This window comes from Vigna umbellata, chromosome 7 (genome assembly GCF_029865625.1).
Source record: "Vigna umbellata cultivar VRB3 chromosome 7, Vumbellata_1.0, whole genome shotgun sequence".
Lineage (NCBI taxonomy): Eukaryota > Viridiplantae > Streptophyta > Magnoliopsida > Fabales > Fabaceae > Vigna > Vigna umbellata.
This window is the reverse complement of record NC_142171.1, coordinates 3967675-3992642: the sequence shown is the minus strand read 5'-3', so window position 1 is coordinate 3992642 and position 24968 is coordinate 3967675. Positions and strand designations below refer to the sequence as shown.

The 24968-nt window shown below is 31.7% G+C and overlaps 1 protein-coding gene across 1 annotated transcript; it reads right to left on the bottom strand.

Annotated features, from left to right (window-relative positions):
* Window positions 1-7494: 7494 nt before the first annotated feature.
* Window positions 7495-14756, bottom strand: LOC124822090 (uncharacterized). The gene is made up of 4 exons (XM_047294058.2): window positions 14353-14756; window positions 11594-11817; window positions 10435-11245; window positions 7495-10137 (listed from the first exon to the last, which is right to left on the bottom strand). Exons 2-4 carry the CDS (start codon window positions 11813-11815, stop codon window positions 7916-7918), a joined length of 3255 nt encoding a protein of 1084 aa, XP_047150014.2. The 5' UTR covers window positions 11816-11817; window positions 14353-14756; the 3' UTR covers window positions 7495-7915.
* Window positions 14757-24968: the final 10212 nt, after the last annotated feature.

Here is a 24968-nt window from a genome sequence, read left to right as displayed (position 1 = left end):
GACGCCAAAAAATAAAGGGACCTATTTCAAATTCTGAACAAAAATATGGACCTATTGAGACATTAAACTTTGTTAATTTATTGATGTTATATATGTATATAATTGTTTATAGTTTCCTTTTAAAAACTTCTAGTTGCACTTTAACTAACTATAAAGAGTTTTGTTGATAAAGATTTTATCATTTTTTTTTCTTGTATATGTGAAACTATTATGGTTACTATTGGATAAATATAAAAGTTTATATATATTTTTACTTATAATTGTTCTAATTTTATTAATATGTGATTTATCATATAATAGTGTTAATGTTATTGAAAGTTGTGATATTACAACTTTTGACATTGAGTTTTCTAAAATTAAATTATAAAATAATAAAATTCAATATTTATTATAAATACTTTAATTTTTCTAATTCAATGTAACGTAATTAATTGGTAGTTAAGTTTCATTAATTTTCTCCATACCTAATTATAAATTATAAGAATGAAAACGTGAGAATAACACGTTGAAAGGAGCAGTGACACCGGATTTTGAATCCAATGGATAAGGGGAGCATTGAAAATTAAAGAAAATTGGATCCGAATATGTATGATAATTTAAAAAGTGATTTAAAAATATTTAAATTTGCTTAATTAGCAAAATAAATTAAAAAATTACCTAATTAAGGTTTATTTAATAAAAAGTTAAAATTTTTCAACTTTTACAAGATTCATTTTACCCATTTCATAAATAACTTTAAAATGAAAAATATAACAAATATAAATTTTAGAATTATTTTCGTTAATGTAACAATCTGACATGCATTTATGAGAAGATCACAGGTGTGTGTTGGGAAGAGCACTTCAATTAGTTCAATGAATAATTGCATGTCTCACATTGATGACATCATATCTTCTGCTCTAATTTAATCATGTAAAAGGTAGGTAGCAATCAGCTACAATATCTTTCTATTATTAGGTATTAAACTCCTTAATCACAATTAATAAAAATTAGTGGGTGAATTTCACCCTTATTTTAAAAAAATTACAGGACAGCTTGTAACATCCAAAAAATATAGTAATAAACCATATAATAGAATAATTATATTTAATAATAAATCAGTTCAGTCTTACACTAAATCGTGTACGCTTGCGGCCGAACGGCCTTACATAAAGTTTCAAAAGTAAGTTGTACAAGATTTAGGGAAAACATGACCGAACGACTTACAAAATCTAGATACCGAACAGTCAGATAGCAAACGAAAGAGAGGAGGTGATCGAACGATCACCTCATACTAAACTACTAATTATCAACTGAACCTCCTACGGCTCGGCCTTTACTTCTACTTCGACTAAGTTCTCCTCTTCTAGCGCCTCTTCCAGCAGCGCATCTCCATCTGCTCACATCCACACGGATGATCATTGCAAGGACAAGACGAACGCACAAGACGAGACAACACAAGGAAAAACACAGGGTAAACTTATATAATTTAATTCATACATCAACATATAAGTTAAACAATCCAACACACAAGAACATTTCAACGTATGTCATACAAAGCCTATCACTAGACTGACCGTCCGGACTGTATGAAATCTGTGCAGCTACAGGCATTCGTGCACCCGGGTGATGTAGTAACTGGGATACACTCAACAGCTGCCACCCGAGGTTAGTCCTATCTATCCAAAGTACCCCTAAGGACTAGGACCTCCTACCGTTCCCACACATGACCTACCATCTTCTATGTGAAGACGAGTACTCACGGAACATCAGGATGAACGGCCAGCTTAGCATGCCCACAGTCATACTTTACAATTTCCAACATTCATACATGAGTTGTTCCTCCCCGGAACGCTCGTCCATAATTCACAACATTTCCAAATCACATTTTCTTCATCTTTCCTTAATAAATATCTCGGTGAACTATCTCGTACAAAGATTCCAACAAACTTTAAAATGACGAACGTTCAACCCGAATTTAAAAACTGGGCTGAACATATAGAGCGAGACCGAGAGATCTTCAAATTTGGGAATAGATTAAGACCGAGGGTTTACATCGGTCTTTAGAAAGATAGCGAGTACAAATATAAATATTCCAAGGACGAATGGGACGAACGTCAATTTCGACATTGAGTCAAGTAGATGAACTGACTCTTGAGAATTTACTCTGAACATTAAAATACTAACCAAGAACGTGGACTCTAGGGTGAAGCAAATGAATAAGGATATTTTAAGGCATCTAAAGACTGGTACATAGGGTGATTCACATGAAGAGGACCGAACACTTGTGTTTTATTGAGTTTAGTATCAAGAAATCAAAATGTCAGTCAAAGACTGAACACTATAGAAGGCGAACCTTGGAGGGTTTAAACGAACACTCGTATAAAATTTAGCTTACAGAAATGGAACGAGTGCCTGGTGTAAGACCGAGCACTACTCAGTACGAGTGTTTGGTGTAAGACCGAGCACTAATAAACTTAACATAAAAAGTCTTGATAAACATAGTACGATAATATTGAAGTAATGTTTACGAACAATAAAATATACAATTACATATATACTTAGATTTATAACCGAACGTTAATACTCAACTGTGCTTGGCCGAACGCTCATGCACAGTATTCCGAAGTGAAGACGCTCGTCCTCAACTAGAATTCTTCCCAAATGAAAGAATCCACTACAAATCCAACTTCACTAGAAAATCGAACGGTCAAGGACCGTTCAGTAACGTACGTACACTTTCTTGAGGGAAATTCTCACCAAAATCAATATTACTCAAATTCAGTTCTTAACATACAGTTTCATACTTGTATACATTTATACTATAATCAATTTTTCATATCTCATACCATCCAATCATAGAAATTTCATACATTTCATGCATCATAACATAGTATCATCATTTTTCATATTCAATCAAGTAAACGAACGTTCATGCAACACTTAATCACATAAATTAAACTAATAAGCTTCCCTTACCTCTTAAGATATCCGAACGTTCACAGATACAGACTAGGGTTCTCCTTCTACCAGAAGCCTTAACGTTCTATAGCACGTTCTAAGAGCTATAACCAACATAAAAACCAGCGAGATACTCAGAATGATAGGATCAACTCATGCAACCAGGAATCTGGTTTTGCATGTTACAGAAAACACACGAATGGAGGACAGATGAACTTACCAGTTCAAATCCTAAGTTGATCAGTTCAAACGATCGTCCTCTACGCCGGAAGAGTAGAATGGTTGCCTGAGGGTTGATCGGAGAAGAGGAGAGGTGAGAATTTGTAGAGAGAAGGGAAATGTTTTAGAGAGAAGGAAGAGAAAGTGAAAATTTCAGAGTTTGGGAAAGAGGTTGCATGTAGAAGAGAGTGACACGGATTTCAGAAAATCAAATTTTTGTTTCAAACGAACGTCCGCTCTCCCGCTGACACCTGCATTCCACTATCTGATTTTTGGATCCTCGTTTCTTGACACCTGACGTCCGTTCAGAGGGGTTTTGGATGCGTTTTAATGATTCTGACAAAGGGTTTCAGGTGCGTTTAACGTGATCTGACAGAGCTCATATTCAATTAAATGTATAACTACTTAAAGAAAAGTAAATTACATAATTTACAGTTCAATTATAATAAAAGACTGCAAAAAAATTAAAACAGAAGAATGAGCAAGAAGAAAAGATACAATAGAAGAGTAGTAACGAAAATAGAAATTAACAGAAGGTTAAAAGATTTTTTCTTATCACAAGTGAGAAGTAATTTTTTTTGTGATAAAAGTTGCAGAGATTCCTGCGCCTCATGAATGTATTGTTGTTTAGCCAAGTATTTGTTGTGTTCTTTTGTTACAGGTTGGTGGTAGATGAAGAAGATAAAGTTGACGGAAGATGAAGAAGAAAGTGGTTGATGAAGAGAAGGAGTGTTTGAAGCTGGAGAAGATGAAGAAGACCAAAGCGTATTCGGTTCCAAGGGGCATTTATTCGGTTCCAGCCACATGAATAACAGCAAAGGCAAGTTGTATTCGGTTCCATTTATTCAGTTCGAGCCCGTGAAGAAGAAGAAAGCCAAGGTGTATTCGGTTCCCATGCCTAGTATTTGATTCCAGTGTGAAGAAGGAGAACTGTATTCGGTTACATATGTTGGTATTCGGTTCCAATGCTGTGAAGAAGAAGAAGGGAAGTTGTATCCGGTTCGCACGGCTTCGTATTCGGTTAGGCAAGGAGCTGTGAAGGTGGTGCTGACCTTGAAGCCTGGGAGAGAAGTCACATAGAAGATAGATCATGGGAGGATTTGCAGGAGGATGAATCTGGACTTCTTCGCCCCATTGATACTATAGTCATTTACCATGCTCAGTATATCGCATACGCCTTCGTAACCTTGCTGCCACTGCGGCTACTTAACAAATTCAGAAGGGGCTTATACGATACCTGTACATTGTGGTTGACCTGTCTAAGGTATTTGATTATAGCTTCTTCTTATGCTTCTCAGTCGTGGGGCATGGAGTGATGCTTTAATTACTTCAAAATTGTAATACTGCATTTTTATGTTGCAACAACGGTGGGAGGTGATGAATGAGGCACGTGCAGAGCTACATTCAGTGGGTTCTCCTTCGCACTGTTCTTGTGTGTTTATGTTGTGTTTAGTTAGGATGATTAAAATTTTGCCTTCACAAAACCTTGCTTGGATTTCCTTTGTTCATTGCATTTACAGTTTCCTTTCTCTCTTGAAAATCTCTTATCATTGTTTCTAAGATTACTATAATTTATTGAATTAGTCACAATTTATTTAATAACTTCTTTTAATAACTTCTTTTCCACAATGCAAAGTTACTAATTAAATCTTAAATAATATGATATTGTTTCAATAATTATAAATGAAAATCTTCGTGACGATGTAATATGTATAAGCACATACCTTATAGTTAGTTTTTTACTAATAATGTCAAAAGGTACAATGAAATACATAAAAAAAAAATAAAAGTAAATTTCAATGATAGAATATCAAAATGATTTTTAATTTACATAAAAATTAATCTAATTATAGCGTAACCTTTCTTTGTTAGAATACAAAAACATGCATTTTAAGGTGATGAACCAGAACCCTTTATCAATGTTAAATTTTAAAATATTATATTTTAAAAATAATAATTTAACTTTACTTTAATATCATTTTTTTAAAATTTTAAAAATTAATTTTTAAAAAATAATTATTAAAAAATAATTATAATAATTATTTATAATTTTGGCTTCTTTAAATACATTTTTACAATTAAATATAACATTAATAAATAACATTTTATATTTTTTAATACCTAGGAACATTTTGGTAATCTTTAATTTCTACTAATTAAATAATATTTTTAAATTTGTCACATCAATCAAATCCTACACTAATTCTCACAACAGATCCATTCTCAATTATCCACAAATCTACTAAAAAAAACAAAAATATTACCCTCAAATCCATTCAATTACTCTCCCCAAATCATCTTCCATAAATCATGAACAGAGTCTAAATGAATGTAACATGAAATCTTTCAAATGAATATTATTTAAATTCGAATTTTAACGAAGAATTCTTTATATTAATTAACATAAGTATAAATAAATAATATTTAATTTTTAAAATTAGATATAAAATGAGTATGTATATATCTATTCCAGTATTTATTCTAATTTCAAATTAATAATAAAATATATTTAATTTATTAGACAATTAAAAAAATTTCATTTAACTTTTTTTAATCATTATATTATTATCTTATTTATAATATATATGATTATTTTTATTTTCTTATAACTATTTATTATTTTTCTAATTGTTATTTGGTACAAACATAATTTTTTTTATTGATATTTGACATTAGAAAAGAAAATATATAACTTGTTTTTTAAAAAATAAATAATTCAATTAATATTTGACATTATAAAAAAATTACGAGTATACCATTTTCTAATGAAAATAGTATAAAAATTATAAATTTATTAAATAATTTTATACTTTAAAAGTTAAAATAAAATAGTAAAGCTGGTATGGTAGAATATTATTGAGTATTGGTGTAGGGAATAGGAGAAGAATAGCTACATTTTCTGGATTTTGATATGCCTCTTCAATCTTTTTCAAATAAATTATAATTTAATATTTTTTTCTTTTAATAATTGATTATTTTTACAATTCAATATCTCTCCATTCACATTGGAGTAAATAATCACATACCTTTTTATTTTTATTTCTTTTATGTGAATTTCTCATCAATTGTACACTAGACATTATGTTTGAAATAATTTATTAAGAACAAATTAAGACAAGTTGAAGATATAAAATTACCTCTCAACTAGTATTTTCATCTCGTTATTCATCACCATTTATTTATTAGATTTATTTTATTTTTAGATTACAATTTTATTTTTGTATTTATTTTTTTAATTGTAGAAAATGTTACCTAAAAACAACTCTTTTCTCATTTAAAATTAAAAAGAAAAAAATGCATAATTTTAAATGGAAAAGAAAAATATGCAAATGAAATATATTGATATTCAATTTATTAAAAGAAATGGTGAATTATTTTATATATATATATATTATAGAACAAATAATTCACCAAAAGAATATTTTAGCAGTATGATACATATGAAAATATTTTTGAGATATTTATTTAGTATCCAAAGACTTAAATAATAATTTGAACGAGTTATAGTAACGATGCAAACATTACCAAGTTGGTGCTCTAATGCATGTATAGCTAAACAAATAATATTAAGGTTTAATATTTCAATTGGTTCCTATTTTCGTCCAGAATTTTAAATAGGACCTTTTCGGCGTTTCAATTGGGTCCTTATTTTTATAAAATTGAATCAAATAGGACCTTTCCGTTAAATTGATGAAACGGCGTTAAGTGTTGTATCTTTCATTACCAAATAGGTTTGATTCAATTTTATAAAAATAAGGACCCAATTGAAACGCCGAAAAAGAAAGGGTCCTATTTGAAATTCTGTACGAAAACAGGGACCTATTGAAACATTAAACCTAATATTAACTATTTTTATTATTAAAATCAAAGTTGTTAAAATCCTTGCTATCTTCTATATCACAAAATAGATTAAATAGTCCTGTTCTAATTTCTATTGAAAAATTTAAAAAGAACATGATTTTAAAATAATTATTGATTATTTTAGAATAAAAAATACAAGAAAAAGTATTTAAATAATTAGAAATACACCATTAGCTCAGGGCAGAAAGGATCTCACCTAGGGGATGCATGGATTATGATATAAACTCAAATTAATAGTTGACATATATAAATATTCCAAAAACGTAAAATACATATATGGACTATATTGATTTAAATACATATGAAAAGGTGTATCTACATGAAAATTACATGTATTATTTTTTCTGTTGAAAGACAAGAATTCACTAGAGGGGGACTGCAATTTAATAGAAAAATAATATATGTTGAAGATCTACGCTTCCTTTATAACTACAAAACTGGAAAATCTTTCATTACACTAATGAAGATCTGTGATTGAGGAGAAGAATCTTACCATAAATATCCAGAACAAGGTACAAATCAATGACCCTGTCAGAAGCTATAAGTCCTATTTGATGGAGGTCCAATTCATTTAAGCATGCAGCCTAATGTGCAGTATAACCAAAAAATCACTAGTAAAAATCCAAGGCAGTGAGAGTGCACAAACTGTATATATATCTCCTCCCAACAGTTCTTAAAAGAGACAACCAAGAAGAAATCATGCGACGTTATTTAAGTTGGTATAGACCACAGACTGACTGCAAACCAAACATATACCCAAATTCGGGTTTGAAGAAATTTACAAGAGAAATCCCATGCTTGAGATTAACATTCTGTTCCAACAATATTGCAATGGACCTGCCTTGTGCTTACCCTCTATAAATTCTCATCTATAAATTTAATCCTCTACCAGTGATCAGATTAACCGGATGGATGGAGGATTACCTGCTGGAAATCTTTGTCTGCGGGGCCTTCTGGTTGTCTTGCCCCAACCTGTTAGGCTTCTATCCTCCAATCCCACTTCAATGTTATTAAGCTGTTGAATAAGTGGGGTGCTTGTTTCAATGGTTGCCACCGGAGGAGGGGGAGACGGGCTTACCTGTGGCTGTGACCGCCTCCTACCCCTACCACACCCATTCCTAGATGAGCTTCTCCTGTTTAATCCTGAATGCCATGCATGACCTGTTGCTTTCATAAGCCCTCCAAACGTTTGAAGATCTTCTGTCACTTCGTGCCTTGATAAAGAAGCAAGGCCTGGAAGGATGTCCCTTTGGAAGTCTCTCCGCTGCCTCCCTCTCCTAGCTTGCCCCTTTCTAGTCCTTGCAGGTACAGAGGTTGTTCCAGTTTCTTCCACTTTAATGTTTTCTGGAACAAGGGGCTCGGGCATGTATTCTTCTTCCTTGGTCTCTGTCAGTTTCAATGTCATTGATTCGAAGTAATCCATGCCATCTGAGGAATATTCCCTATTATCCTCACCATCTTTTCCCTTTCGATTATCAATCTTCTTCTGCAGATCATCCACACATGAGGAAACTATATCCACAAACCAACTTAGAGGGTCCACCACTGGGCTTTCTGATGGATTGTTGATCACATCATCCACTTGCTGGCAGCAAGAAGATGACAAGACAACAATTGCCTCTGCTGCATACCGCATAAGTTCATCCTGCAGCTTTCCAACTGTGCCCTGCTGGCTTAGTGGTAATACTGATGGAGTTTCAAGCTTTTTTTCTTCAGGAATGGTATCCTCCTCTAACTCAGGAATGGCAGGGGCTTCAAGATCTATTTCTGCCTTGGTTTCTAAGATGGTAGCTGGAATATTTGTCAGAAATGCTTCATCCTCCTCATTCATACTCAAGTTCAAATCAATCTGATTTCTAGAACTGGCTTTTATAGTAGATGATGATCCAGTCTTACAAACAATAACTTCAGTGACAGGTTGATCGTCCAGCTCAGGAACAGAAACATTACAAGGCAAATTAATATCAAGAAACTGTTTTTTCCGATTATTTTCCTCTAACTCTACGCCAGATGAATTAGGAACCAACCCAGATGAAGAGGTGAATGAAGATGACTCCTTAGAAGAAATATGAGGTATGCCAAATATGGGAACACCAAGAATTTTCCTTTTACTACTAGAGGAGCTTTCATTAATTTCTGTTCCCTTTGGCTCAATATCATTGAGACACAAACCTGGAGTTACATTGTGCAAAAAATTTCCGTTAGACCCCTTTCCAAACTCATCTTTGTTAGATAAAGAAGCAACTTCGAAAACACTTAAACCTCCGGCCTTTAAGCTTCTACCAGCATTTTGTGCCTCATTCTTACATGCTGACTTGGCTCTAAGCCAAGGCAACACTGCAAGCTGCTCCTCTCGATTTTGTTCTCCATCTATGAATCCAAGACCTGACTGGGAAACCAAGTTGTTGGAAGAACCATTTGAAAGCATCTCATTCAAGTTAATATTTTTTGCAGCCTTCATGTCATTGCAATTTGAACTCTTGTAACAGTTTGCTGAACCATTGTTGAAATGTTCAGGAAATTTCTTGCAATCATTATCCTGGTTGAGATAACTAATAGAAGAGATGTTCACTGAAAGCTCCTTGGTCCCAGATGATGTCCTCGTATGAAATCCATTTTTCCCAGATGCCTCATGTTGAAATCTGGTATTAAACTTTGAATTAATATTTAGAGGAGGCCAACTATCGCCCAACATCCCGTTACTCTGATGTGACTGGGAACTCCTACTCAATGCAACGGATGCATTTAGACATGGAGAGGGAGGTGTCTGTACTGATATCAACTTCTGGTTTAGGCTACTACTTGCCATTTCCCAAGATGATTGAGACCAAGACCTTGCTAAATCTGAGGAACGACCAATTGCAAAGAGACCATTCCTATGTGATGACGCAACAGACTCTGAAAGTTTATTAGCAGAGTATTCACGGTTTCTTTCACTGATATCTAAATCACTAGTTGTCTTTTCCCTCAACAAATCCACCATGCTTCGATTAGTTAGACGATCAGATGTAGGTTCAAGAACTTTATTGAGTTCATCTTGCATCGTTTGGGAAGATAAAAGGGACTGCTCTTGTTTGAGGACTTGATGAAAGGGTTTCAGATTGCTTTTAGCTTGTCCTGCCATAATCAAAAACAATTTGATGATTTATCACATACCACGTTACTATTAGTACTCGTTTATCACGACATGAAAACACAAAAGATATAAAAATAATGTTCAAAATAACTTTCAAAATTCTACTTGGACAAAAGATATGCATGCTATTCACTATTATTAAAATATAGTTTACCAGCTTATTTTAACAAAATCACCTGAGACACATGCTAATATAGCTAAGATGTTTAATGTATTAGATAGGAGAGCCATGTTGAAAAAGGTAAATTTGAAGCAAGCAGCTGAATAAGAAATCTAACCTGACTCTACTGAAGAAATCCACATTTTCCCATTCCTGTTATTATCCAAATATCCATTATTCTGAGCCCAGCTGTCAGTCCCACGACGTGAGTTCAGTAAATCTTCCTTAGACAAACCAAAGAACCTTGACTTCTGTTTAGCAGATAGATCAGAGCATTCAGTTGGCCCTTGACAAGGATTATGGTTTTCGGGAGAAACATATGCAACATCATTTGGTTCTTCCCGTTGAATAGGTTCATTTAAATCTGCCAGACCATTTATGCTTCTTAAAGACCGCTCAGGTCTTAAAGTGTTGTCTTCCTGGCCACCATTGCCATAAAAAATGTTCATATCACCTCCCTTTTCAGTCTTATAATTTCTATCGGAAAGATATTTGGTTGTGCCAGTAATCTTTTCATCACCAGGCTGTTCATTTTCCTCAGTATCAATGTACTCATCAGCAGGGAGGTGAAGGTCAAACATTTTTCTCCTTACCTTTGAGGGTCTGAACCCCAGTATCTCAACTTCTTTCGAACTGCTCCCATTTGGGGATGGGAACAGACCAGCTTGCCTACCGATTCCTTTATTAGAACTCAAAGGAGAATGAATGCCCTCAACACCTGAAATAGATGGTCTAGCAGAAGTAGAACTTCCAATTAATGGAAGTCCAGGAATCTGCCATTTCTTACCATCTTCGGATGTTATGTGGGAAGCCAAGGGACCTGTGGAAAATGATCTCTCAACAGATATCTGGTTTCTGTATAAATCATTCATTTTAACCTCATCCATCAAATCCCTTTGTATTCTGTATAAGCGATGAAGTTCAAAGACCTGATTAAATACATAATATAAATAAATTAAAATGTTCACTAATAACAAGGTTCATAAATAAGTTGAGCTGAAAAGAGCCACCACTAAGTAGAAAAACCTACATCTAAAATTGATTAAAGTCAGGTTTGCAAACTAGTGTTGATAGCATAGATGAAATACTATCCACTGCGAAAATTGAAACCAAGAGACATTTTAAGTAGAAAAAACTCTGGAGAAGCACAAAATCAGAATTCACAATCCCAAAAGCCACTAACTTTTATTTTTTATAGGACAAATCAACAGGTAAAGGTCCTCACTGATATATTAAAGCTAAAGGTCAACAGGTAAAACGAACTAGAACCTTCATACCTGATTCTTAAATATGGCCTCGTGCTCAAGCATTGTTTGCTTCACAACATCCTTATCATGTGTTGGACATGCATCCGCAGCAGCACTTGGCAAATAATTATGATAATGCCCATTCGCCAGTGTTTTATCTCCATAATATAGGGGCCAGCCACAACTACTGGATTCCTCATTAAGATCTCTCATTGAGTAATATCCTGGCAGACTCTGAACTTTGGTTCCCATCCCTGAAAATTGAGCCATTACATATAAAAGACTTTTCAACCATGAATTAACTGGTAGATAGCTTTCTGTTCAGCCCAAGATTACGATATCTTAATTTATTTTGGACTCGTTAAGAAGGTATGCACTTTGGTTAACATTCTGTATGTTGCATGACGTCAAATACCATAAATAGAAAAACTCAATCTGCAAGCAGCCAAATAATTGCATGACTCAAATCCAGATTTAATGGCATGGCATATACACAGTGCTAGCAAAGATACTTGCATATCAAGCCTATTTAAGTTTTCTTCTTAATTTATCCACTAAATTTAACTGAATGATTAAAAGAACTTCTCAGTATAAAAAGAAACAGTATTGATTAATAAGATTTTCACTTCTTTTAAAGTGAATTGATCTGAGTACAATAAATGAAATTAAATCTTCAATTTCAATACAGAATCTACACAACTTGTTAAAGAGTATATAAGCAAAATGGTAAATCTATTATTCTGCGAATAGATTAACTTTTTAGCTGTCTATTTTATTTGGAGAAGAAAAAAAGTTAAATAGATTATTAATGAATTACAGGCCAAGAGGCAAACACCTTCAAAGCTATGCAACTTCTGGTAGCCAGCTTGCACATGAAAAGTTTATCATTGCAGTGCCATTGAAAACCTTAGGAGATAAGTCTGGTACACTTTCTACTCATCTCGTTGTTAAGTAATAACTAATTTTTCAAATGAAAACAAAAAAAGGCTCCTTAAGGAATTAAAATTGCCATCAATGTTTTCCATTTTAATTCAAGCTATGTGACGTTGAAGTTTTAGATGACCACATAGAGTTATAACACCCAATTCATATCTGCAATAACACTTACAGTCAGTAAATGCATGCACGACAAAGGCCTTGCACCCAACTTATATGGCATTACAACAAGAATCTCATTACCACTCCTTTACATTCCATAAATTAGCTTTTATCTTGAAAGAAAATGTGGATTGCCTCAATAAGTTCAGTAAAGCAACATTGATTTAACTAGTTAGAAACAAGAATTACCATGCTACATTTCCAAACCAGTCAGTAAAGGTACCTGCTGCTAGATTAAGCCAAGTTCACCACTCCAGACAACTATTTTATTTAGTTGAATAGATTTGCCCAGGTGAAAACACTTATTTAACCAGAAAAAGTTGAAAATATTCACTGATATAGGTTGAGCTGGAAAGTATGGGAACAAATCCAATGTGTTGGACACAATACAAGAAGAAAGCAATAGCTACATCATCAAGCTTTGAGAATCTTAAACCAGAAGACTCTTTATGGCACGTAGAAAAATCTGTTGTGGCTTTAAAAATTTGTGCACAATGTAACTCACACCAACTATCATATAGGTTAACTTTCAAAAGCGTCAACTGCTAATTAAATTCACAACTTCTGTGTTCAGGAGGTCAGTAGAATACTGCATAACAAATGAGGTTTTTGAAGTGTTAGAGATGTACAGTTATTGCACACATTTATCAATAGTGAACTACAGGTGCAATCTGACAGACATTTTAGGCTTCGTTAAATTTTCAGACCACTATGGCATTCCATCTCACATTTGCTGGGTTGAGGACAATTACGTTTGAGACTATGTTACTGCACCAGGAAAAACGGCCTCATCGTATGCCAACTCAGAAATATTTCACTTTCAAGACATCAGATATTCAAATATGGACAAATTACCCTTCAATATTTTAGTGGAAGGCAAAAGATCTGAGACCGACTTTTCACAGACTACAATAGTTACCACGTTTAAGATAATGATGAACAGGGAATACAAATCCACAGTTTAACTATCAGGGCAATACAATCACTACCCAAAAGACAGAATACAAATTCACAATATTACTCTTTCAAATGTACTAAAACCCTCTGATTCTACACCAATAATCCTAGAACTGAAGAATTCCCAAAATTTCAGTGAAAAACTTATCGGGCCTTAACTTCTATAGGTACACAGGTGCTCATCACTGATAAAAAAAGTACTCATGGAGAAGGGGAGTAGCTTAAACAAGCATCACAAACTCATCCTTGATACTAGGGAACTTATGTCCTTCACTCCAGTTATGAGTCAATGGAAAGAAGGACCAAAAATAGTAACAGAATATCTTAATTCTATCCACAATGAAATATGCAGGTTGTATTTCAAGTAAATTGATAATTTTCTGTCATTAATTTATAGACAGAGAGATTAAAAACACTGAAAATTATAAGGAGAGAACCTAAACAGATGACTAATTTGAACTAAGCAGATCTTAGACAGCAATTACCATACCAACCGATATTGTCGACAAAAGCACAAGAATTTAATTGACCAAAACGAAGCATCAGAATATTACAGCTCCACATACAAAGTAAACAGATAAACTCTCCCAATTAAATTGTCCCCCGAAACAATAGGAACCTAGAATTTCATTTTCATCCTACTAAAACCTCTAGTTCTAAAATAATAAACCAAATTGAGTAAACCACGAATTTACGAAAAAATATGCAGAATTGAGGAAGCATAGGAAAATTACCTCAGACCCACATCCTCTCATCACATGCTCCTAAGAATCCACCATGGATTCCACCATTAAAAATCAGAGAAGAAGAAAAAATCAGTGTTTGACTCCCACTGCAACAGGAAGCAAACGAAAAAGTAGCTAAAAGAAACAATTGTAGGAGAAACAGCGAAGTGGGTGTTGCTGCAACAACATTGAAGAAGTTCAGATCGTCGATTTCGATCTGCTGGGCCACTCCTGTTCCTCTTTCTCTATCGCATAAAGGCAAGAACAACAGAGCTTTAGTTTTCCTTTTTTAGAGAGAGAAAGAGGAAGAAAAAATAAAAATAAAAAGAAGAATTGGCGAAGAGAGAGATCCCAGATAAGAAATCTTCACACAAACAAACGACCTTCTAAGAACAGTGACATGAAATTTGTCAACATCCGGTCTCTTTTTATTCTCTGCTTTTTCTTCACTTCTCTCTCTTTTCCATATTTATAAAAAAAAAAACAAATATTAATATATTTATTTCGGTCTTTTTGAGGATATCAAAACAAATGCCCATTTCTAGATTCTCTCCACCCTCCTTGCTTTTTGGTACAGATGCATCAAATCAAACATTATTAAACATAACGGAAAATGCCATTACACAACTTTTATTTAACAATAATGATTTACAAAAGTTAACTATAATTTATCATTTCATGATGTAGTGTTATTATTATTATTATTATTATTAGTTTCTTAGTTACAGTAAAAAAAATATTAAACATGAACATTACCAAGAGATGCAACCCGTAATAATATTTAAATTTAAAATGATAAACTTGAGAACATGTCTGTATAACTCCAACAGCAACAGGCACAACAAACTGGACTAATATTGAATATTTTCTAGGCTAGTTGTTAGGACTCTATAATGACTTATTAATAAACGTAATGATGTTTAATTGCTAAAAAACTGTGATTCTAAGCAGTGTTTATTATGGGAAACAAGTGGGACCCAGTAAACTAGGGAAGAAAAAGATCTGGTGTTTTTTGAAAGGGCTGTTGTTTTGCTGCTGAATGGAAATGCCCATTGGGGTCTTAATATTTACCAGAATGGGATTGTGAAGCTTTTTCTTTCTTGATTGGTGGAAGGATCCTTTGGCTGAGTTTGTTGTTGTTGTTCTGAGTACTGTACCTCTTTATAGAAAAGAAAGAAGAAATAGATGGTTCCCTTATTGTATTGTAACCATCTTCATGGACACGTGGCTGCTTTAACACTGAACCATCTCCATCATGCACCAAATTACAACCCTAGTTCTTAATTTACCATTACTACCCACATTTTACCAATAACAATTCTTCATTCCTTCGTATTAATTCAATATCACTTTCTGTCGAAAGATATGGAATTTTTTTGTTTCACAATCTATTTTTACCTCTTTTTCTTCGATCAAGTTTTATTTATTCTGATTTAATGTAATTATATTTTTCATATAGCCATATGGAGATTTGAATACAAAATATAAAAGTAATGATATTGTAACACATTTTTCCCGTTTCTTTGATACATAATACAAAGATAAAATTGTTATAAATATGTAAATTTTGTATTTTAAAAAAATAAGTAAATAAGAATAGTATCGAATAAAAAGTTTATGTTTATAAAAAAGAATATTTTTCAGAAACATAAAACTTGGATGAAACTTTGTTTTCTGCATGTTGAGAATTTATTGGAGGTATTTCGTCTTAATTAAATTACATATTGGGGGAAATTAAAATTAGACCAGATTCAAATTGTTTTTTCAGTTAATTCTACTCATTGTACAAAAGTTAATAAATGTTATGTATCAATCTTTAATTGGAGTAGAATTTATGCTGAATTTGAAGTTGAATGATTTCAGTAATATTGTAGAAATATTTTTAATTAGATTTTATTTATTTTCCATTTGAGTTAAGTATCTATGCTTATAGATAGGATTCTTCAAATTTATTTTCATTTTTCACCTTTTAAATAATTTTTTTAAGAATTAAAATAATTATTTTATATATATTATTCTTTAAGTGATCGTTTATTAAATTTAATTTTTTTTAATTTAATTATTTTTTAAGACTTAATTGTTTTTCTAATTATAAATATAAAATAAATAAAAATTATTTGCAATAAAATTATAAAAATTATTTATATCTAATTTTATAATTTTATTATTTTTATTATCATAAATGAAGTAAATACACATGCTTTAATAAAAAAAAATATAAAACTAAAAGATTGTCTTAAATTAAATATACGTCAACACTTTATTATATTTAGCCTTTTAAAATAAAATATAAAATATTTAAACTTATAATTGTTATTTTGAAATATTTTACATGGAAATAATTTATTTAAATAATATTTATAGAAATTTATTTCAACCTGGAATTTGATTAATGAAATAATGGTATTAGAATTAAAAAAAGTATAAATATTGAAATGTAAAGAAAGAGAACATGTCAGAATGAAATTTGTGTTGTACAATGGAAGCAGGAGCAGTTAGAGTACCTTCTTCACTCACTCCTGGTTTATTAACAAGCAAAAGGCATGCATACATACACCCACTATAACACAAATCTGACAACTCATGACATACTTTCAGAAATCAAACGTAGTTTTATGTAACGCAATCTCCAAACTATCATTAATTATTCTCACGTACACAACCACCACCAAGTAACACAATTATAACATTTCTTTATTATAAACATATATGTAAACACAATTTATAAAAATTAATTTATAACTATAATTTATGCTATATTTTCTTTAATAATATATGTTTTTACGTCGTACAAGTCTTTAAGTCTATAAAAGGTACTAAGATGTTAAAATTAGTAATTATCATTTAATATAATATTAATATATGATATATGAATATGAAAGTCATACCATTATTAATTTGACAATTTTATAATTGTTATATCATCTCATGTGATCAGAGTAGTCAATTAAAGGAACTCTGTCTAACTAGCTCAACTTAAAATGATTAATCTAAAGAAACTCAGCCTAAAGAGTTATTAATAATGAAGTTAGACTGTTTAGGTGATGATTAATCGTTTGAAATTGATCAGATAAATATATAATATCACATGAAAAAACGATATCGTTTTGAACAAAAGACATGCCATGACCCCAAATGAGTTTTTCCTTTTGTCATTCTTCATTTAATAATTTAAAATATTTATCTTTAAACATTAATTTATTTATATATAATTTTATTTTAATATAATTTATTATTATTAAACAATGACTGACGTAGTATTAGTTCAAATAAAGAGAGCTTAAGTCTCTTAATCATAATTTCAAAAGTGAGAAAAAAATATTTAGGAATAATAATTTCTCAAAATGGTCAAGAGCTAAAGAATTATTGTTATATATGCGTCGATTAATTTTAATTTCAATTTCAATTTATTTTTAAATTAAACACTATTATATCAACAAAAACTATGTATTGTATTGTTATTATTTGTTTACTCAACTTTAGATAATTTCTGTTACAGATAACATATATCTTTTTTTCTAGACAAAATATTAGTCTACCCTTCATTTTTTTCAATATTATTATTTTTAATATATAAATAATTGTATTTTGTGACCAAATGATTTTATTAGCATTTGTAAAGGGTGTAGATTTGAGAATTAAAGGCATTTACATTTGTAAATCCCAAAATAGCTATACATACATAAAATTCAGATCACATGTGTACAATATTCAGCAGAGTTTATATAGTCAAAAGTATATCAAAATTTCAACCCAAGCATAATATACATACATGTCAATTAGTTATACAAAAACTTTCTCTCCTCGTCAAAAACCATTTTCTAAACCTAAAATGTAATATATATATATATATATATATATATATATATATATATATATATATAAGAAATTATTTTATTGATTTCATATTAAGATTCATTAAATAAATTTACATTTGAGCAAATTATATAGAACTAACAAAAATTACAAATTTCATAATATAAAAACAGCATAACAATTGTATTTAATATTTATTAAATACATTCTCTTTATCAAATTTAAATGTCATCCAATTTAAGGTTACAATATTTAAATTAGGAATGACAATAAGATAAAGCAGATACGAGTCTCATTATCTTATTTTCATTATAGATATATATTTATCTTTATTTTTGTCTGCGTATTTAACTGTATAAAACATTATCATTTTCGTGAAATAATGGATGACTCATATTTTCTCCCTGTTTCAAATATTAATTAAATAATATTTTTATAAAAATAAAAATTATAACAAAAAATATTATTGTCTCATTATCATTTTCGTGAAATAATGAATAGCCCATATTTTCTTCCTTATGGTTTCAAATATTAATTAAATAATATTTTTATAAAAATAAAAACTATAACAAAAAAAATATGATATTATTAATTATTCAATATAACGTATCATATTTTAAGGGATTTATGCGATTAAATATTTAAAATTGAGATATTTTCATATGGTTTCAAATATTAATTAAATAATATTTTTATAAAAATAAAAATTATAACAAAAAAATATGATATTATTAATTATTCAGTATAAAGTAGTCATACATTTTAAGGGATTTATGCGATTAAATATTTAAAATTGAGATATTTTCATATAAAAAAGTAAATAACAAATAAGAATATTAAAAAGGTATAAATAATAAAATCATGTCTAAAAATATTTGATTGAATGAAATTAAGATTTAATTTTCTCAAATATAATATATAATTTGAACAAAATTGCTAAAAAAATGTGTTATCAAATTTGTAATAAAAGAGAAAAAGTACCTTAGAGATCGTGATGAACTTTGTAATATTAAACAAATTGATCAACAAATGGAATGGAGAGAACGAAAAATTGTATGAGAAACGAAAATTTTCTTGACCATACAAGTTAAACACATTAACGCTTTTTTCTCACAATAGTTTCAAATCATCAATCAACGGCTTTAGGTACAAACCAAAGTTATTTTCTAGTTGTCTATGACCCAAAATTATCATAAAATTATCATATATATTCTCTTTATGCACAATGAAGGAGGAAGATTGCAAATCATCAACAACCATGAACTATGTTTACTACTTAAATTTCTATAAGGATTCATACAATCTATAACAAGTTCAAGTCTTAAGTTTCTTGACTCTACAAATTCTAGAAATGTTTCATCAATCTTTTCCATTATGGAGAATCAATTAGGTGTCAAAGAAGATTGTCACACTTTATTTCATCTACATGCCATATCAGGTGTTTTACATCTTCTTTAATGATAAACAATCGTTTTAATCTAAGTATTATGAGAATATACCACAACACTTAATTAGGGAGACTATATGTTTCTTCATCAACACTACTTCCATTAATTTTCTTTTTAATTCGTGATAATCCACGTGTTAGACACACCTTCAGTGCAACAAACTCGTCTCTGTATAATACATAATCATTAGGGCATGCATATATCTTTTTTTGTACTCTAAATCCATTGGACATAGAATTTTCTTCGCCTCATAGTTACGTTTAAGTAATATGTTATTTTTTATAAGTATATCCTTCAAACACTCAAAACAATTCTATGAAAATTTTATTCACTAGTGTAGAAAAGGCCTTTAACGTCACCCTTTAGACGTCCAACCCTCGAATATCCAACGTAAAAAATGACTGGTGGCATTTTTCATAAATAAAACAACCATATAGACGTTTTTTCTAGAGGGAATAGACGTCTAAAGTCATATAGATGTCTAATATGGGGGGAACAGACTTCTATACACTCATTTTTGAAATCTAAAAAGTCATTTTTTTGACTCCATTTAGACGTTCGATCCCGCCAATCCGACTTCTACAGCCATATAGAAGTCTGATGTGGGGGGAACAAACTTCTATATACTCATTTTTGAAATCTAAAAGTCACTTTTTGACTCCATTTAGACGCCAGATCCCGTCAATCCGACTTCTACTGCCATATAGACGTCCGATATGGGGGGAACCAACTTCTATATACTCATTTTTGAAATCTAAAACGTCACTTTTTGACTCCATTTAGACGTCAGATCTCGCCAATCCGACTTCTACACCATATAGGCGTCCGATGTGGGGGGAATCGACTTCTATATACTCATTTTTGAAATCTAAAAAGTCACTTTTTGACTCCATTTAGACGTCAGATTCCGCCAATCCGACTTCTACAGCCATATAGACGTTCGATGTGGGGCGGGGGGGGGGGGGGGGGGAATCGACTTCTATATACTCATTTTTGAAATCTACAAAGTCACTTTTTAACTCAATTTAGATGTCAGATCTCGCCAATCCGACTTCTACAGCCATATAGACGTCCGATGTGGGGGAACCAACTTCTATATACTAATTTTTGAAATCTAAAAAGTCACTTTTTAACTCTATTTAGACGTTAGATCCGGCCAATCCGACTTCTACAGCCATATAGACGTCTGATGTGGGGGGAACCGACTTCTATATACTCATTTTTGAAATCTAAAAAGTCACTTTTTAACTCCATTTAGACGTCAGATCCTGCCAATCCGGCTTCTTAAGCCATATGGACGTCTGATGTGGGGGGAACCGACTTCTATATGGCTGCATTAAAACACCACGAACGCGAGGCAATAGTTACGCGCACTTAATGTTCATCATCTTCCTCGTGTTTTCTCTAGGGTTACGCTTTTCAGGTTCGTTTTCTCACTTTTGCACCGTTTTATGTTAATTTTACTCCGATTACATCACTCTTTGATGCATTATCTTTCATTTGAATCGATTAAAATGTGTTTTTGTTGGGTTTTGGTGCAGTTTTGCTCGTGTCTTTGGGAGGAGTTCTTGGGCGGCGATTTCTTGCGTTTTGCACTCCGCCAATTCTCTCCACTACGTTTTTAAAACCATCCAATACAAATAAAACATACAATACATTCTCTTCAACTAAAATATAAAGTTCTAAACTCGAATCACCATGAGCCAGGAGCAACCCAAGAGGCCTCAAGCGAAAAAAGATCGAATCAAATACGGCGACGTTTTAGACGTCTGATCTATAGTGTCAGACGTCTATATAGACGTCTGACCTATTGGGTCCGACGTCTCATTCATTTCTTACTTTTAAACTGAAGAATTTCAAAGTTATCGATAATCGTGTAAAACTAGTGCATCCTGAGAATAATTGATCCGTTGAATCAGACTTCAAATAAACATACAAATGAGCTCTTCCAAAATTTTCTTCACCAACATCATGTATCATATCCTTTAAATAATCACTCATTTATTCTTAAACATATTTTGTTTTTCTTGATGTAGTAGGTTTGTCTAATAATTCTTAATGTCAAGTCTAAATTGTATAACTCCTAACAAATATGAACATGTGATGACATATTTCGCCCAAATCCTAACGTATCCAATTTAGACAACGAGCATTGAAATTCCTGGAAAACACTAGAAGGGGAGGGGTTGAATAATGTTATGTAAAAAATTTCGTCAAAAGGTAGTTTAACGACTTTGTTAAAAATTAAATGGTTTATACAAGTTTTCATAAGCTTGAGTTATAAAGTTTTGTTTGAAATGCAAGTTCAGAGATAAAATATTTTCCAATCGTTTAGACAAATATACTATAGTTTTTTGAGAAAGACGACTCTTAATAAGGATAACGTTTAGTGGCAAAAGCTTTTATAAACAATTGTGTTAACAAGCAGCTGTGTAGTTTATAAGTAAAACGTTTTGCAAGGCTAAAGTAATAAATACACAGTTATTTTGTACTAGTTCACTTCACTTAGCTACGTCCAGTTCTACTCTAAGATCTCATAGTGGGTTCCACTATAATGTTCAATGAGATTACAATTGAGTATTCGTACCACTCTTGGTATCACCTAGTTAATCCTAATAACCCCCTTTACTTTGACTAGAACCAAGTATCACCTGTTAAGACAAGATCGTCTATAAGATAGAACTATCTAAACGTTCTCATATATTTTGAAGTTGAACAAACAACATTAAACGAAATGAACATATGATAATGTTATCACTAGAATATCAAAATAGCTGGAATATAGGTGATGAATGAAAATACTCTAAAGAAAATCAAATAACTTAGGTAGAGTCTCAGAAAAACACTTAGGCAAAAATTGGACGCACCAATAAACGATTCCCAAGTTAAAGCGTCAATGAGAGTCTTAGAAAAACACTTAGGCATAAATTGGATGCACCACTAAATGATTCCCAAGTTAAAGCATCAATGAGAGTCTTAGAAAAACACTTAGGCATAAATTGGATGCACCACTAAACGATTCCCAAGTTAAAGCGTCAATGAGAGTTTAGCTAAACGCAAATGTTATATTGTACCAGACGGTAATCAGTCAAACTCTCAATATGGTTAAGTAGGTATAGGTGTTAGGAAAATGTTTTTGGAAAGCATGCTGAAAGTCTCAAATGAGTTCCGGAAACTTATGTTAGAAAACACCTTGTTAAATGCATGTATTAAATAGAGCAAAGAAAAATCTTAAAGCGTTTACAAAGGCTAGACGATGTTATGTGCTAAACGATTCACTTCATCTAATGATGAAGTCTTCAATCAAATACTTGGTATCTGAAGCTTAAATGACAAAATCCTACCTAAATGGTAGAAAACACAAAAAAGAACTTTGTTATTCTGAACAGACATTAAATGCCATTAAATGTTCAACGTTTAAAAATAAGAAAAGTGAAAACATCTACTTTGTGCAGATTGCCTATTACACGTATGCATCTACTTCATCCTATATAAATCAGAAGTGAGCATTAGGAACAAAGAAGACATTCATGAAATGTTCTCTTCATAAGAAGTCGTGCCAGATAAATAGTACTCCTACTTTTGTCAAAGTACTGAAAAAGCAAGCATACTTTGACAAGTTGACTTTAACCAACGATTGTTTTACACGAAAAGACTAAGAAGACTCAAGAATCAAGGCCAAATCTTTGTCTAGCAGATATATTTTTTAGAAGCCTTTAAATAGAAGATGATTCGAAGAAAGAATTAAGAGAATAACATATAGAAAGAAAGGACATAAGCGAACATAGGCAAGAGAAAAGCTCACGAACGCAAAAGAGAATATCTAAGAAGAGAAAAAGCTCAAGATTAGAAACACTCTCAAGCTTCATTTACGATTGTAAGAAGAAGGAAGAGAGAAAAACACTCAGTGAGTCTATTAGATTGAATTGAATTGAACACATATTTTCTCTGTGAGAGTTATCGTCTAAGGACTTATAATCAATATTTTGATTGTAAATTCTAAAGAGAATTAAAACACTTTACATTTAAGTTTGAGGAGTTAAATGGTAGCTAGAAAAGTTGTCTAGTGGAAACTGGGAGTAGTTGGAACTCTAACGTTTAACTTGAGAAGTTAAATGGTAGCTAGACGGGTGTGTCTAGTGGAAATCAGAAGTGGGTGAAACTCAACTAGAAAACATATCATAAAGATATCTGGATTGTTTAGGGATATCAGGAGTGGTGAAAAATATTGTGCAATCAGGAGTGGGTGAAACTCAACTAGTCAGAGTAATAGTGGTTAATTGGAGTAACTAGGGATACCAGAAGTAGTGAGAATACTTAGTTGAAATCTTGTTGAAGATTATAGTGGAATCCTTTAAGGTGTTAGAGGAAACTGGACGTAGCTCGGTGGAGCGAACCAGTAAAAAAATAATTGTGTGCTTATTGCTATATTCCTTTTAAACGCTTTTCTTACAAAACCTATAGTTGCACTTTCTTTTTTATAAAAAAGCTCATTACGTTAAACAATTCTTGATTAAAAAGCAAACTTTATTAAAACGTTGCAACAAATCCTTTTAATGACTAAAACGCACTCGGAAAGAATTCATTGTTTAATTTAATTTCCAAAGTTGAGTGTTTAACAACTTATGTAAAATACTTTCATCCTCGACGAGAGTGCTATTATATCGGTTGCGAAAAAGGTTTCCAATAAAACTATTCAACCCCCCTTCTAGTGTTTTTCAGGTACTTCATCACCCACTCATAGTTGTATAGTATTCTTCACTACTCCCGATATTTGTTTACCCTCGGCAAGTGTAACCGAATCCTATCAAGTAATAAAAAATGGTAAAACCAAGTATCGTTTCCCAAGAGACTCACGACACTAAACAGTTATGTGATTACTCAACTAATTAAGACTCTAAAGAAATATTTTGGGGTTTTTTAATGCAAATGCAATAAAATAAACATGAATGCAATTTGATCAATTGAGGCTAAACACAAGAATGAATGAATGAAGTTGATGATATTGTTGTTGGGGTTTAGATTTCACCTAATTTACTCTCATGTATTTATGAATTCGTCTTTCTTCATTAATGTTAATGTCACTTTCTAAATTACCTTAAACCCGATGTCTCGACAAAGAAAGCCTAATCATAATCACTAGTTTACCATGTCTTGTCTCCCTAGCAATTACTCATGCATTATAAAGCACAAAAGCTTACAGGCAACCAACCATCATACTCCTATGTCTAGGTTTATACTACTATTGGGAGAGATTCCCCAGATCTAGATTTTCCTGTATATGTCCATATCGACAAAATCAATAATCATGACATCGAATGAGTTAAACAATGCATGCTTAGAGAAAAGAGGAAAAATTCT

Bases quoted from the DNA above. Each gene is read 5' to 3' on its own strand.
- LOC124822090 (XM_047294058.2), bottom strand. From the start codon at position 11,815: ATGGGAACCAAAGTTCAGAGTCTGCCAGGATATTACTCAATGAGAGAT. The intron at 11,246-11,593 runs GTATGAAGGTTC...GTATTTAATCAG, and splicing joins AGGCCATATTTAAGAATCAG to GTCTTTGAACTTCATCGCTT. The intron at 10,138-10,434 runs GTTAGATTTCTT...TGATTATGGCAG, and splicing joins GATTTCTTCAGTAGAGTCAG to GACAAGCTAAAAGCAATCTG.